This window comes from Syngnathus floridae, chromosome 10 (genome assembly GCF_059516105.1).
Source record: "Syngnathus floridae isolate MCC-2025c chromosome 10, RoL_Sflo_1.0, whole genome shotgun sequence".
Classification (NCBI taxonomy): domain Eukaryota; kingdom Metazoa; phylum Chordata; class Actinopteri; order Syngnathiformes; family Syngnathidae; genus Syngnathus; species Syngnathus floridae.
In genome coordinates, this window is record NC_142422.1 from 11,911,468 (window position 1) to 11,926,938 (window position 15,471).

Sequence of the window (15,471 nt, forward strand, 5' to 3'; positions counted from 1 at the left end):
AATTTTAAACTAAATAACTTGCACTCATATTTTAAAACATTTTTCACGTAGCTGATAGTTGGGGAGAAAATACGACAAAAATAAAATGATCATGAAATCAAGTAAAAATGTTTCTAAAACACGTGCTCAAACCGAAAAATAACGTCAGTTGTTTTACTTCAAATGTCGCAAGTTTTGTAGCAACCCCGCCCACCCGTCGATCACTCTGCTCTGAACCATTCAGCACCGAAAACAGGCAACGTACCAATCCGCTGATTGGCTCGTTCAAAAAGCACGTGACCTAGCACGACATTTAAATGTACGCGAGAAAGTCCTCTCAGTTGTATACTACTTTATTTCTTGTGTTTGGAGGAACGTCTGATAAAGTCTCTACGAGCCACTGACTGTCTACTTTTAAAGGTAAGCTTAAAAATGCATTTGCTGCTGGCTCCCGGTCTTTATTGGATTATTATAGACTCAATGTTTTTTTACGTTAATGTGTTACAATGCAAAAAGTAGAAATGTCAGTTTTGTCGTCAGTGAAACGGGAAAGAAATCACATTAGCAGAAGTAGCTCACGTTTGCCCATGCTACAAACGTACATTTTAGCATTTGGGCTTTATTGGATTATTCTAGACATTGTGTTGCAATAGAGAAAGTAGAAATGTCGTTATTGTAAACGGGAAAGTAATCACATTAGCAGAAGTAGCGCACGTTAGCCCACAGTTTACCCACGCTACAAACTTACGTTTAAGCCTTTACGTATGCCATTTATGATAAGACTTGAAACTAATATTAAAACAAGAAATGAAAGAGTACAAACGGCGTAAAACAGAGATTCTCATTGTTGTATTTATTGAGAAAATAATTTTGTGTTACAGCTGTTGTGGTGGACACGTTTGAAAAATGACCTAAGCAATGCTTTAAACTCGAGTAAATTAGTCCTAAAGGAAAATGCTGCTGCAACTTAATGTTAAAAAGTAAAATACAGTTAGCCTTCTCTTTAAAACTAATTGTTATTAAGAGTCTTGTGGCTGTTCAGGTTTGACCTAAAGATAAAACTCAGAATGGGAGGCAGTGAGAGCAAGATAGCAGAGAGGGCTGCAACCAAACAAGAAGCGCCCATCAAGAACTCCAGGGTGGCTCGGCTCATCGATCCACGTTCCCCATCGGTGGCCATTGACCGCACACCCATTCAGGTAGAAACTTTTGAATTTCAGATAAACTATCTCCCTCGACTGGCATTAACCATTGTTACTCCGCACAGGTTGGCGCGATTAAAACCGATGAGCTGACGAGTGAGTGTCCTTCAGTGGGAGGCGATCCTCGCTCGCCCACTGTGGGCATTTCCCGCACGCCTGTTCGAGAAGTCATGAGAGGTAACTGTGTTTGATTAGGGTTCTTCATATGAGCAACATTACTTGAAATGTACTGCACATGAAATTGGTTCCTTAAAAATAATCGGACATATCAGAACTAGGCAGTTAGAATTTAGACTTTGCAAAATGCAATAAATAATCAAAGTTGTTGTTTGCAGCCAAAGTGGGCAGTCTCGCACGACGTCTGGGAATGTTGTTCCACATGGAAGCCGAAGGCAAAGTCCCCATAAATGACGTCGGCGCCCAAGAGGGTTATGACGTCCTCGAGGGCGAGGAGCCGGATTCCACAGAGCCTCTCCTGACTCCACAGAAGCCAGAAGTCTCCGACTCCTTGACTCAACACGGCAACCTCATGGCCACGCCTGTTCAGAGAGAGCATAGTTGCTGCAGCCCCTTCGTGCTGCTGGAGCAACCTGGGGTGGAAGCGGAGATTGAAACGGACGATGCCAACCTGGAGGAGGCAGAGGAGGCCTGTGAGTCTCCGCTCCACAAGAGGCTGAGCATGAGCCTCATCACCTGCCATGAGGGAGCGCCCTCACCCCAGATCCTTGATGAGGTGCACCAGGACAGCAGCGGACTGGACCACCTCTACGCTCTTCCCGCAGTCACGCCCGAGCCGACTCGGGACTCCTCTGACCCCCGAGTGCAGCAGCAGGAATTAACCCAAGAGTTGTCCAAGGAGGCTTCCGAGGCACCCGTCTTGCAATGTCCCAGCGACACTCACCGCCTCACCCTGGACATGAGAAGTCCGAGTCAGTTTGTGTTCAAGCCGCAGTGGCTGGGCCAAGGTTTTGGAGCCACTGGGCTCAGGGTCAGGGCTGTGCAAGGTGCCAAGGGGGGGTCGTCCCCTCTGGCCGTGTCTGTGGCGGTTAAGAGCATCAACAATGAAAACAAGGGGAGCGCTGGCAAACAAAAGCAGAAAGGTGCCTATGTTGACTGTTTTATTTCTTGATTGATTATAGCATTTTACATGTACTTCATGTTTCATTATTTTTCTCTCCCTTACAGAAGGCCGCTCCCCACTGCAAATTCTGCAGAATTCACACAGGGGACATCCTCAGGTAAGCTAAACAATTTATTCCTTTTCAACAATTAAATAAGAACATGTTTCATAAACTCATTTGTTTATTCCCGCAGAATATTTTGCCCATGTAGCACACAAGGTGACTGAATTGTCAAGCAAATTGGAATTAGAGTACAGTAGTCCCCTTCTTAGATATTTTTTAAGGAATGTTTGCAAAGTTTTAATAAATTGGGATTGGTGTGTGTGTCACTGTACTCTAATTGCAACCTAAAACCTTCGTATCTAGAATTGGATTACGGTATTGCTCTCCATAGACTTTAGCCATCAAGCACCAGCTTTGACTAAATTGTTACCCCATAGTTTTTCGTCTTCCCCCATTCTAGGGTAAAAGGTTTTAACACAAACTGAACTGCTAACTATTTCTTTGGCCTTAGTTAGCTACCGCTTTTGATCTGATATTCTCCCGAGCTGTGCTAACAGTCTCGTGCTATTAGCTTTGGCTAGCTAGATCAGTCATCCTATTTCTTATCATACATTATATCATCTACAATGCTATCTATTTAGCCATTCATCGGCTCAACAACTAAACATTGGTCCATCCCTGCAATTCAACAGTTTACGTAGAGAAAAAAAAAAAAAAGTAAATAGAAGATTATTGTGTTTATTCCAGATGAGGCTCAAAGGTTCCACCCCAGAGAAGGCTCGGCTCGGCCAGGTGGAGCGCAGAGTTCTGTCCGCGTCTCTGAACAAGGAAAATCAATGATGCATTAACACTTTTTTTTTTTTTTTTTAAATATTTTCATCACTTATCTGTTTTAGTTCTCTTTCTGTTTTTGTGTACAGCTTTTGAAAATTGACTGATTTCTGTTCGTTTTTTTATTACCACCATAAGCAGTTTTTCTTGACCCTTCTGTAAATTATAAATAAAAACGTTGACTATTACCCATCAAGCGTTTGTTTTTGCAAGTCTGATTTCACAGTAGAATTGAACAAAAATGACCACACAAAACAAATAGAATCGCATCTTTATTTGACAGTCTGTTTGGAAAGATATGCTAAAGAACAAATTCCCAAAAGTCGCGCTCACATGTGCGCAATAGCATGTTTTGCTAAATCCTGAGACAAATGGCTCATTGCTTGTTGTAAGTGCTTAGTGAACCACTTTTTTTTTGTGGTCCCATCTGTCACCGTCTCATTTTTTTTTGGGGGGGGGGTATCAGAACAAGCCAGTGTCACATTCAATACAAACACAAAAACCTCTAGGATGTTGAATTCTATTTAGAAGAGCAAGTCAACATGAGCATCTATTGGAAAACTAACAAAAAAAAAAACAAGTTTGCTTGATATAAAACACAGCATCCCAACCTACATGACGGACGTCCATCCAGTGTACTTGTGTTTGACAACCGCTTGACTGCAGAGGTCAAGTGTGCCAGACCGCGGCATAATAATGAACTAAAGGAATTTTCATTCACATGATCCAACCAACGACATGAAAAATTGGCACAATTAAATCCTCCGCCCGTGAATGTAGATCCCGATGCCGGCCCCGAGGCCTCAATTCCAAATCTTGAGGAAGCTGTCCCACGAACCCGTGCAGCACGCCATTCCGTCCGAGGATACACCGATGCAGCTCACTCGGTTGTCGTGGCCGGCCAGCACTCCTGTTGTGTTTGGAGGAGAAAAAAAATTGAATTCTGAATTGACAGCATTGATTTTCAATTGTTAAACCGTAGTTTGATTCTAAGTCGGTAGTGTTCGATTCAGACTACTTTTTGTGAATCTGTAGCTTTTGACTCTCTGAATCTAGCATTTGATTCTGAATCTGAATTTAATTATAAATCAGTATCATTTGTTTTGGCAGCATTTGAATTGGTGGCATTCACAGCGTGCCCACTCACCCACTCTTTCCGCTTTGAGCGAGTCCCAAATATTAACGTTGAAGTCGTCGTAGCCGGCCAGGATGAGACGTCCCGACAGGGAGGGGGCCAGCGAGGTGACTCCGCACATGATGCTGGAATCCTGGTAGGTGATGAGCTCCTGGTCGGCCCTCAGGTCGTACAGCTTGCAGGTGGCGTCATCAGATCCCGTGATGACCGCATTGCCGTTGGGGAAGAACTGCAGAACAGGTGGTGAATACCGGCCGTCGTGCGAGCGTCAATGTTTCTGAGTGTTCTTACCCCGATGGCATTGATGTCGCTCTCATGGCCCCCGAAGGTCTGTCTGCAGTTGCCCTCCCGGATGTCCCACAGTTTAGCCGTGAAGTCGCAGGCACCCGAGATGAACAACTTGAAGTCCGGGGACACGGCCAAGGACATGCAGTCTCCCTGGTGACCCGCGAAGATAGTTTTCTGGGTGCCCGTCTCGATGTCCCACAGCACGCTGGAACCAAGACCACCGGCGCCACAAGATTCAGCTAAATCATTAAGTTTGCAAAATCAATTATGAAATCGACTCAAGACGACTCACCAAGTGCAGTCTCCAGAGCTGGTGATGATCTCGCTGTCGCTGATGAAACGGCAGCATGATAGGTAACCTGCAACGATGACAAAGCTGCAATAAGTACTCGACATCCGCAGCGGCAGAACGTTGGCGAGTCTTTTTGTTGCCACTTGCCCGTGTGAGCCGCCAGCTCACGCATGACCTTGACGTTGCCGTCCTTGCCCTTCAGGTTGTAGATGGAGCACATGTTGTCCAGACCGCCGCACGCCACCAGGTTGCCCGACGGGGCGTAGGCGCACGTCATCACCCATGACGACTTGAGAGGGATTGCGTTCACCTGGATGAGGTACAGGCATCTAGTTAAGTCGACCTGCTGTGCTATCACCAACTGTTTATTATTACCATCAGTCAGACCTTCCTGACATTTTCTTCCCCACCGGCGACTGTTTCATAAGAGGAAAAACCTGCTCACCACCCGCTCGGCAAACATAAAGCCGTTCCCGCAGGAGAACCAAACACCGAGAGGTGAGTAACTTCTCACCTTGTTGGTTGTGATGCTGTCCCACACGATGAGCTTCCCGTCTTGAGACGCACTCACGCACAACCTGGGTGCAGGTCAACACAAAATCTTAAAATTCCTTACATCATCTTTAAAAAAAAAAAGTTTTAAATGAATGTTTACTTGGAGTCAGTGGACCAGTGCATGGCGTAGATCTTGGCCAGGTGACCCCTCAGTGTTTTCCTGGTCTTCATCTGGACGCGGCCCACCACGTTGATGCTAGCCACGGCCTCCTGGAAGCTCGTGTCCTGCATGGCCTTCCGCGCCGCCTAAGTGCAGAGGAAGAGCATACAGTCACAAAATCCTCCGGTAAAATAGGTCCTAAAAATCCAATCTCATATTTCATTTCAAGTGGTTTTTTTTTGTTTTGATCTTGTAATGCCACTGCAGAAGAGTACCATTGAAAAATTGTTTGTGTCAAATGCCCCACTAGGGATTTTAAGTACTGCCCTCAAAGGCAGTTTCTGTTAGCAACATGAAATTTGGTAGAGATGTCTGTCATGAGTAGACCCACAAAAAAAGTCCCCATGTCTGAAACGTTTCGGACTCATTTGGGTTGCTTTCCAAGGGTTCTTCAAAAGCAAACTTGATTGGTGGACATATCCATTAGCAGCAGACCCACCAAAAAAAACGTTTCAAGAAGCCCCTTTTGAAAAATACTCAAAGTGTTGGCCAGTTTTCAGAGCAAATTTTGACCTACAGATATTTTTTAAAATGTCAAGCAATTTCAATGGTCAGATGTATTTCCATTATCTATAGGACGGCAATTGTCTGGTATGTAACATCAACGACTCCACTGTTGCTTTTCTTTCTATTTATTAAGAAGTACCAGCATGCAGCGAGCGTACTTACAGTAATCTGGTCCTTGAGACTGTCTGCCTCCTTTCGCAGTTGCTCCATTTCACCCATGGCGATGCTCGTCAGGCACTCTCAGGGACGCTAGAAAGCTGAAAATGCCCCCCCGCCAGGAAAGGACAACACAATTGAATATTTTTCTTCAGTAGAACCTCACACGGTCCATCCAGCCCAGTGTGGCCAAGACACTGACGTTTACCTGCGTGGGGCTTGTCGAGGAAGTAACGTTTTTGCAAGTCAAACTGGGCTCTTGTCTGCTTTGCAAACTTGATTAAACACAGAAACTGGTAGAGCACGCACACACACACACACGATCCCCCTCTCAAACACAGATCCAGTCGAGCTCAGGCAAGAGTTTATGAATATTCAAGCGGGCAAAACTATTTGCACTACAGATGATTCGCCCCGTATGTACACACAAACCAGTACGTCCTGTCAGAATGTCATCACGTCAAAGTATTGGGAGAGAATACGAGAGAGGGGGCGTGGAGTGTGTGTGTGTGTGTGTGTGTGTGTGTGTGTGTGTGTGTGTGTGTGTGTGTGTGTGTGTGTGTGTGTGTGTGTGTGTGTTCAAGCGTCCAGATTGTTGATTGGAATTGAATTTGGTAATGTTGTAATTAAAAGAGTCAGTTCATTCTCTAATGGACAAAATCAGTGAGTAATGTCAGCTTTTCGACTTTAACTTTGATTTTGGAATGATTACTGAAAAGAGTTCTGCAATTCAATAATTTTTTTTTAGTTCTAATTTTCTCATGCTTTGTGTATACATAAAAACATTTTAAAAAGTGACACTTGCAATGAGCTGCTGTAGGCCACAGCTCACGTCTCGATTCTCACAAGTAGACGAATCGGCCATTCTCAGCTCCTAATGTCACTCATAGAACTAGTTTTTCCTTTTCATTCTCTTTTATTATATTTTATGACTCAAAGCCATGCCATTTTTGTTTGTTTAAAAAAAAAAAAAAACGAAATTAATTGTGATTGTTTTTGGGGAAGACAAGATTAATGACGTAAATTCATTTCGACAGAGCAGATCGATTTGATCATACGAAGGGCCCACAATATTTCCAGTGGCTGGCACTTTCCTACCTGATTTGAATCAGGCCACACACGACCTGATGGATTTGCCTCTCATTTGTCTAAAGTGAAAACGAGAGAACGCTGAAGGCAAGTGGTGTGTGCGTGTGTGTGTGTGTGTGCGTGTGTGTGTGTGTGTGTGTGTTTAGTGAGAGTGCGAGCCTGCTAAAATAAAATTACAGCGATGAGATAGCCTCGGGCTGATTTAATGGCTTTTTTCTTGTTCCGTGATTGTTTTGGGTGATTAAACGGCTGCAAGGAGAGAACAGTGGTGATGGATGGCGAAGTGCATTCACCACCACTCGTGGGTGGGGGGTAAAGGGGGGGGGGGTCAAGACAGGGGTCAGGAGAGTGAGTTTTAAATCTCGTCGTCGGTGGAGATTTTTAAAGGGGAAAAGGGTAGGCGGGCACCTTTTTGAATCAAATCTGCTCTCATCCGATTACTGACTGCTCTTTGCATGTGGATAAGAGACGAGAGGAAGGGAGGGCACGACACCAGAGGGAGGAGGGGGTAGGGGGGGGTCTGGATCGAGTGGGGGTTGTCGGACACAAGAGTGAAAGTCATGCTAGTCAAATTCTGATTCGTCGTCAAAATATATTATTAGATTCAGGGGAAATTTTACTTCATTAGATACAAACTTACTCTCCTATTTCCACTGACATGAAAGAGAGAACACAAAAAACTCATGTTCAAATCCTTGTAATTAACAATGGTCAACAAATTAAGTTTTTCAATCAAAGATGCAATCTAGAATTTTTTGCACTTAATCTGCCCTTGTTTTTCTCAAGCAAATCAGGTTTCCATAATAATAAAACAACAGTAATATAATGTGTAATCTATTAATATATAATATTTATTATAATAATATATTAATATAATAATATCTATGAATTAAGGGTCAGGTTCGGCAACAGGTGGAATTTTTTTATCGCTTTTAAATGACAATACATAGTAAAAAAATATATATTGCGCAATCTAATTTAGAACAAACTTAAAATTAAATGCTTTCAAAGATTGGATGTTTAGAAAAAAAAGTAAAGACTTTTTTGAAATCTGCATCAAAAATTTGTTAAGGACACAATAGGCCATCTCGGATCAAAATTTGCTGTTGACCAGTGTAATTATCCCTAACCAAATACAAAAATGGGCCTCACCAGTTTGGAGACTCCTCTTGGAATGTTCCGAATGACTTAATAAAACAAAAAATAAAAACAAATGAATGTAGTCAAACGGCTGCAGCAGTCAGTCAGCCTCTGACCATGGCAGCACTTTCCATTCACTTTTGTAACAGGCCTGATGCTCCCTTTGGCCGGTCCCTCTCCTCTCCTCTGCTCTCCTCTTCTGTCCTGTCCAGTCTGTGAGGAACAGATGAGGATTGCAGGGATGAAGGGAGATCAGGGATGAGGGGATAAACCCAGCAATGGACAGAGAGAGGTGGCTGCTGCTGGAGGTTGGGGGGGGGGGCTGACAAAACGGAGAGGAGGCAAAGGGGGGCAGACCAAAGAAGGTGCTCGGCATGCTCGGAGCAAGGGGGTCACAAGACACGAGCGTGGGGTGAATCCCAGGCTGGAAATAATGGAGGGGAGGGGAGAAGAAAGAAAAGAACAGGGTTGAGGTGTATGACTTTTTATGGTGCAGTCGTCACTAATCCTGAAAGTTCCGTGAGTGGCAGCAGGGCCGATGTTGACCAAACCCGAGAGGGAGCGGATATGAGCTGCTCAGAATCAAAGTGGGCTAACTCCATTTTTGTCATTTTGCAGGAGAGAGATTTAGAAAAATAATAAAATAAAGAGAATATGTAAACATCTTACTATCTTAGCATTTCAGCTTGCTATCTTAATACTAATTGTTAAGATATCGATTGAACATAGATGGTGCAGCAAAATGTGTAAATAGACAATTTAACCAGACTATCCTTTGAGAAGAATAACAGATGTTAGTGCTGTACTGATGAGCTGAGTGTACTTGAAATGTCGCAAAATTATGGATCGAGTGCTACTTCTCTTAAAATACACATTATAATAATTGTTGTTTTTAGCCTAGAACAGATTGATGGCATTCTGATTCATCTCAACGGGAAATGATGATTTGAGTGACAAACAAATGTGGTCACGGAGCAAGTAAAACGCGGTTTAGTTATTATGTTTCACTCTTGTCTCCATTGTTGCGCGCTTGAATTTTAAGCCCTGTCCTCTTCACGCATCGCCACCCCGAGTCCAATTCGCACGATGGAGCCGATTCCAATATTGCAATGCGGCCTTATGTAATTTCTAGTCAAATACATAATGAGATGTCACGCAGACTTCCTGCGGCAATGTCTAATTACAGCATCGGGTGTGAGGTCGTAAGCATGCGTGACATCATGTGCTACGTGACACCCGCCAAAGAGGGATGTTTCGGGTACGCCGGAGTTTCAGCCAACCGCCATCGACCCAATTCTGGGCAAGTGGCGGTGGGAGGGGAATTATAACACGGGGACGTGGGGGGCTGAGAGTGTTAATATGGGACATAAACAGCACTTGAGGCTGCTCTTAGGAGATGTGGGGGTGGGGTGACACGAAGTTGGGTGGGGAGGGGTCACTGAGAGCGTCACTTTGTCGAATGATTAAACCATCTTTCTCTCTCTGGCTGGATTACTATTCCATATTCTAAATGGGAGACTTTTTAAGCTTCATAAACAAATGCACTCATTTATGAAGAGATTAGCAGTAATCTCTCTATTTCTATCATCCCTCACAGACCCCCTCCCAATGTCTGTGTTTTTTTTTTTTTTTAATCGCTATTTGCCTTCTGCTGTCGGCCCTCGTGTAACTAATGGACACTTTTAACTGACTTCCTGGTTTGATACTTATACAACCCCCCCAACATTTGCTTGAGCCGAGATTAAAGACCTTGCAAAGTCCTTTTTTATGCGTTTCATGTTTTTATAGTAAATGCACTTAATATATTTGAAGAGAAGTGCTAAACAATTTAGTAGTGAAACGTGGAGTTATAGCGGCAAACTCTGGTTCACCTCCTAAATCGTCTGAACTTTTTCGGTGAGGCTAAAGCGGGGCCTGGTGACGTCCTCTGGCAAGACTCAGCCCAAATGGAAGTTTGGACAATTTGACTCATAAATCGCTCACATATTTTCCAAAAAACTGTGATTGTGAGGGAAACGGAAAGAACTGTACTCACACACTGCAGAGGGTTACCAAAAGGAAAAAAAGTTTACTTTCCTCCTTAGTAAGTATAAATACAGTATTTACACACTCACTTTTCGAATAAATAGTCACTGTGTCAAATGTCACTGAAAATGAAGAATGTTTGGTTTTGCGTAGAGATGATGGAGTGGCCATATAATTAGGAACACCTCAGAAAATTGGACATTGGTGTCAATTGATTGAGTTTGAAATTTTCACCACTAAATTTGGGTTTGATTGAGAAGCTCACATTCACAGTTCATCTTTGCCCGCCGTCACCCGTTCTCTCGCTCTGCCCTTGGCTGGCGCTTGGTTGCGAACATTCCGAGGGGCGGGCGCTCTGCCGCCCTCCTTGTCATCCTTCTGTGCCGTGCTCTGCCCATCAGAGGCCCACCCGTTCTCCACCTCCTCTCGCTCCTGCGGGGATGCGACAACTTGTGAATACCACCACTTTCTTTGGAAAGAACAGTCCACCATATTTACTTGGCGCTCTCAGTGTCCATGCTTACCATGTCTCTGTAGAGCTTCTCCTTGGTGAACCAGAGTGCCAGTGCGCATCGGCGACCTTTTGTCACCGCCGTAACGCCGTGTGGATTGATGGGTCCCGACGAGAAGCCCACCAGACGGCCGCACGTCGGTTTGACTTGAGCCTGCAATTCGAGGCCACAAAATGTTTAGAATCTTGTATGGACTGTAACCTGATTTTACTACCACATTTTAATATTCACTTTAGGTGTTTGATAATATGTCCTTTTTGTAAAATTAGAATTCAGAATTTAGAATTGGAAGGCTCTAGTTTAGCACCAGAGTAGGCCATACAGCTCTGTGTTAGCATTAAGCTAGCTGACTTTTGTTAGATGAAATATGAGGTGAATATTTTGCTATGTAAACTATAAAAAGTTTTATTCTTTTTTTTTTTGTATGCTGCACCGTCACCATTGACATCTACACAGGTTTCCATTAGCCTAGCCATTTCGCATTGCTAATCTTAAGCTAATTCTTGACATGACATGCCTTGGTTCATGTTTAATTCTACAAATTGAGTTTTATGTGTGTGTTTCATAAGAAACTTCAACCGGGAATAAGAAAGCGGGCCATCTTTTGGTTTTCTTGCTTCACCATAAACGGTTTGACAGTACTTACTGTGACTGTTTTGGCATCCCTGTTGGTGAAGAACAATTCGCCACCGTCAAAGTCATCATTCAGATAGAGGACAGCGCTGTGCAGGGGAAATACAAAGTACATTTCAATTTCAGTGTCGAAGAAATAATTTGCGGGATTGTTGTCGGTTACAATTGTAAATCCTCTAAGGATTGTTTTTGAAATGGCAAAAGCCAAAAAGTCCAAATGTGTACCTGAGGTCTCTGTGTATGAAGGCAGGCGGTTCTTTCCAACACTGCCTGGTGTCTGGCTCAAGAAGACAGTTGTCCACATGGACCGGGTGAGACAAGTCCATTCGGCCCTCTTGGTCCCCTGCAAACCAAAAAATACAGTTTTATTGTTTTGATTCAAATCTTGCATATTTATTCACCCACTTACCTGCAATGGCACTCCGACAGACGAGGTGCGTGAAGGCCACATAGAGTCCTGAGGGGCTCCTGAAGTAGGAATGAAAGAGGAGACGCGCTCGCTCCCCCAGCTCGTGCAGCAGCTTCGCGTCCGTTTGGTTGATCAGGCCGTCCTGAGCGAGCTGAAGCAGAGGGTGACAAAATCTCGTGTTGTGCTTTGTTTTGGATTTTGCCTTTGTCTCACCTTCACAGCTCTGAGCAAGGTCAGGCCGTCCAGCGTTTCGTGAGGCGTATGTGGCGACCGTCGCCCCCGGTAACCGTCTCCTGCTGATGCAACCGCCTATTAAGAGACCAGACAATCAACAAGGTGGGATCATTTAATCAACTTAATTTACACTTGAGTTAAAACAGCAGATTTAAGGTCGAACTTCTGAACTGAACCGACTTGTGAACTGACTCACCGCTGCCAATTGCACCATCCTGTCACACTCCTTCTCAGTCATGACTCCGTCCAGAACCACCCGGTTGGTGCCGTTGAGAAGCAGTTCGTCCATGGTGATGGTCACACCCACCTGACGGACTGGACCACCTGCAGAAAATCAACCAGGGGACGCATGAGTTTAAAAAAAAAAATCTCAATTGATTCCAATTAGAAGGTGCGTGTTGAACCTGCAAAGAAGCCGCTGTCGTCCACCTCCTCTTGTTGTTCTTCCTCGTAAGGTCTTGCGATCATCCTCTCCTTCTCAGCTCTAAGAAACACGAGTTGTATCATCATCGACTTTTGCTTGAGTTGAGTTTTTCCCCCAACTTGTGAGCTGTCTTACTTCCATGTTTCCCTCAGGGATTCTGGGACGATATCCTCTGGTGTCCAAAGATCCTGCACAGGACACACACGATAACTTAAAAAAAAAAACAACTGCCCCTAAGCAAATTAAAGTTCACGATGAAGACCTACTGGGTCAGTGAATGTGTAATTTAGGTTCTCCATGCCGAAATAGAGAAGCGCCTTCTCCTGCAACGAGCGTTTGACATAGTGGACGATCTCCTGTAGACATGTACGAGACAAAAATGAGACAAATCTTTCCCACTATGCTTTCCTCCCACATCCCAAAACATTTTCAGACTTGAACTCTCCCTCTTGCCCAAAGTCAGCTCTGATAGGACAAGCATGTAGAAAAAGGATGTGACCATTGGTGTGGAGGCCTTACCTGAGCAGGCTGTGACTCATTGTCTCCCCCTAGTGTCTCATGGTAGAGCTGCAGATTGTCTATGGAGTCCTTGTCTGAGGGGTAAAAGAGCAACAGGGAACGAAGTGTCTGCACGGCGCCTCTCACATCTCCAGCTGAAGACAGGATGCACAAATATTGGAGTAATCCCAGTAGTCCAACCTTTGTAGTTCCCAATACATGCCACCGGACGGCAGCAAAGCACTACTTTACTTTTAGTGGTTTAGTAGACATGGCTATGGCTGACTCCCCCTCAATTTAACTGTCCCTTAGCATCAAGATGCCACAAGTTGGCGCCAAAGCAAAACTTTTTCTTAAAAAATACATTAGTAGTTCAGTCTTTGAGGCATTTGCAAAGGGTAACACGAACCTTTAAACTGTGCGATGTGCAGGTGTTCCAGCTGAGTGGGCAGCAAGTCGTTCTGAGAGGAGATCCTGCCGGGACGCATGGACACCTGAGTTATGCACGACTGCTGGCACGATAACAGCGAGAGGGAAAGAACTGATGACACAAAATAAAAAAGTTGTGTTCAGGTAAGTAATAATAAAAATAATAATAATATTAATAATATATTTATATATTTATTATAAATAGTATTCAGGTAAGTGTCCTATTTCATTCGATAAGTCACTTGCGTGTGTGTGTACCTGCGGCCTTCTCGAAGACCCCGTCAACGCTGTCCACTCCCCGGTCCTCGGGCAGGCGCTGTGCGGCCACCACGCATTGCACCCTGCACTCGTCGATGTGACGCAGTGTTTCGTTCAGGCACGTTCGCCATGCGGCCACCGCCTGCGCCCACTCGGACGCTTCCTCGTGCTGGACGGCCGAATCGTACAGAAACTGCAGAAAACCAGACCATCATTTGTTCAACGTGCAGCTTGCATCTAGGCCCTATTAGAGCGTCAAAGCACATCGTTGTTGTTGTTCTTCCTCACCCAGTGCATCTCGCTGTCCATCTCCCGGTCGTAGAAGGCGTCGTCGGTCACTTCCTCCATCCTTCGGTACTTCTCGATGTTGTTCCTCATCTCCAGGTGAGTAGGATTGGCCACAAAGTATGTCTGGGCCGCCGCTGCCGCTTTCTTCAGTTTCTCCATCTGACACCGAGAGGAACATGTGAAGACAATATTGTAAAACTTTTTATTCACATCTACAGAAAGCAATGCAACAAAGAGTAATAGACTCATCTGAAGGGAAGGGAAGGGGTTAGTCTCCAGCAACTAGCAACCATTTGCAATTGGTCACCCACCTTATAGTACGTAACCTGCAGAAAGTTGTAGACGTTGCGGCTCCCGAACTCGTAATCGATGTCCATGGAAACGGGAAGCTGTCCCACATGGCTGACCGAGCGTCCCACGCAGAATCTCAAGCACTCTGCCTTCTTCTGCACCCAGTCCAGGGCAAAAAGGTCCCACAGGCTCCCCTCCTCGGTGTCTGACAATACAGAAAAGCGGTGACAGCAGGTATCTTTGACGTTCTTCGCAGAGGATGAAGTATTGTTACTATACATGTGTTACTCCACAAAAAAACTTCTATGTTGGGTTTCTTGTATCTCAAAGAAGCAGTGTATTATCATTTACATGACAGATAACTACTACTTGAATTGAGGAAAACATTACCATGAGGGTCAGGTTTAGCTTCATTTGACAACTGAGATTTATGTATTGGTGTCGCTGTGCACCGAGCTATGCCAGACACGTATAGTGACAGTACTCTGCCTTGAGGTGATGATTGAGTCCACTTTTTGTTTTGTTTGGTGGTGTGCCGTTATTATTATTATTGTTTTTCTGATGTAAAATGTGTGCACTGGCTCAATAAGAGTTGGGCAACGTAGATATGATAAGTCACGATTGTGCCACACGAAAGTAAGACGAGAACATTATTTAATTACTGTATCTTACGTACCAAGTTTTTGGAGTGAATCTTCTCCCGTTGCTCCACATTCCTCATAACACTGTCGTCGGACTTTAAACAGAGCCTCCTTGGTCACAATGGACTTCTCAATCATCTCCGCAGCCTTCGCCCAATGCCCGTTGAAATACGAACGCACCCCTGAGTAGTACAAAAAGTCATACGGCTGCAGCAACGACGAAACGCCGTCCGAATTGGCCGATCCCGCGCACAGAAAAATGACTTGCGACGCCACGTATACAGCGAAGAAGTCGGGTGGAAGCGCCATGGTTTCGCACAAGAGGATAGACCACGTCGGTGAGAAAGTTAGGGAAGGGGGTGGGACTTGCA

At 44.6% G+C, this 15,471-nt stretch overlaps 3 protein-coding genes across 5 annotated transcripts; 1 reads left to right on the top strand and 2 right to left on the bottom strand.

The window, feature by feature from the left end:
• Positions 1-239: 239 nt before the first annotated feature.
• On the top strand, positions 240-3,332 carry cdca3 (cell division cycle associated 3). 2 transcript variants are annotated; one of them, XM_088387418.1, is made up of 6 exons: positions 240-399; positions 1,022-1,178; positions 1,247-1,358; positions 1,517-2,281; positions 2,367-2,419; positions 3,053-3,332. In XM_088387418.1, exons 2-6 carry the CDS (start codon positions 1,047-1,049, stop codon positions 3,143-3,145), a joined length of 1,155 nt encoding a protein of 384 aa, XP_088243544.1. In that variant the 5' UTR covers positions 240-399; positions 1,022-1,046; the 3' UTR covers positions 3,146-3,332. The 2 variants fall into 2 exon arrangements, with proteins under 2 accessions (XP_088243544.1, XP_088243545.1); XM_088387419.1 differs by having other exon boundaries at positions 2,370-2,419.
• Positions 3,333-3,395: 63 nt separating this feature from the next.
• On the bottom strand, positions 3,396-8,697 carry gnb3a (guanine nucleotide binding protein (G protein), beta polypeptide 3a). Of its 2 annotated transcripts, none has more exons than XM_088387420.1 (9): positions 8,471-8,697; positions 6,236-6,330; positions 5,507-5,652; positions 5,366-5,429; positions 4,999-5,161; positions 4,852-4,918; positions 4,563-4,764; positions 4,284-4,500; positions 3,396-4,046 (listed from the first exon to the last, which is right to left on the bottom strand). In XM_088387420.1, exons 2-9 carry the CDS (start codon positions 6,290-6,292, stop codon positions 3,940-3,942), a joined length of 1,023 nt encoding a protein of 340 aa, XP_088243546.1. In that variant the 5' UTR covers positions 6,293-6,330; positions 8,471-8,697; the 3' UTR covers positions 3,396-3,939. The 2 variants fall into 2 exon arrangements, with proteins under 2 accessions (XP_088243546.1, XP_088243547.1); XM_088387421.1 differs by lacking the exon at positions 8,471-8,697 and adding an exon at positions 6,438-6,765.
• A 1,804-nt stretch (positions 8,698-10,501) lies between these two features.
• Positions 10,502-15,471, bottom strand: p3h3 (prolyl 3-hydroxylase 3). The gene is made up of 16 exons (XM_088387055.1): positions 15,136-15,471; positions 14,480-14,664; positions 14,169-14,327; positions 13,881-14,073; positions 13,603-13,734; positions 13,215-13,348; positions 12,962-13,051; positions 12,831-12,883; positions 12,676-12,755; positions 12,468-12,595; positions 12,251-12,346; positions 12,038-12,188; positions 11,854-11,971; positions 11,642-11,717; positions 11,008-11,148; positions 10,502-10,915 (listed from the first exon to the last, which is right to left on the bottom strand). Exons 1-16 carry the CDS (start codon positions 15,407-15,409, stop codon positions 10,751-10,753), a joined length of 2,175 nt encoding a protein of 724 aa, XP_088243181.1. The 5' UTR covers positions 15,410-15,471; the 3' UTR covers positions 10,502-10,750.

Bases quoted from the DNA above. Each gene is read 5' to 3' on its own strand.
- p3h3 (XM_088387055.1), bottom strand. From the start codon at position 15,409: ATGGCGCTTCCACCCGACTTCTTCGCTGTATACGTGGCGTCGCAAGTC. The intron at 14,328-14,479 runs GTGGGTGACCAA...TCTCGGTGTCAG, and splicing joins TGCAGGTTACGTACTATAAG to ATGGAGAAACTGAAGAAAGC. The intron at 11,149-11,641 runs GTAAGTACTGTC...CTCGAATTGCAG, and splicing joins GGGATGCCAAAACAGTCACA to GCTCAAGTCAAACCGACGTG.
- cdca3 (XM_088387418.1), top strand. From the start codon at position 1,047: ATGGGAGGCAGTGAGAGCAAGATAGCAGAGAGGGCTGCAACCAAACAA. The intron at 1,179-1,246 runs GTAGAAACTTTT...TACTCCGCACAG, and splicing joins TTGACCGCACACCCATTCAG to GTTGGCGCGATTAAAACCGA. The intron at 2,282-2,366 runs GTGCCTATGTTG...TCTCCCTTACAG, and splicing joins TGGCAAACAAAAGCAGAAAG to AAGGCCGCTCCCCACTGCAA.
- gnb3a (XM_088387420.1), bottom strand. From the start codon at position 6,292: ATGGGTGAAATGGAGCAACTGCGAAAGGAGGCAGACAGTCTCAAGGAC. The intron at 4,501-4,562 runs GTAAGAACACTC...CCTGTTCTGCAG, and splicing joins GCGACATCAATGCCATCGGG to TTCTTCCCCAACGGCAATGC. The intron at 4,047-4,283 runs GTGAGTGGGCAC...CAAACACAACAG, and splicing joins GCTCAAAGCGGAAAGAGTGG to GAGTGCTGGCCGGCCACGAC.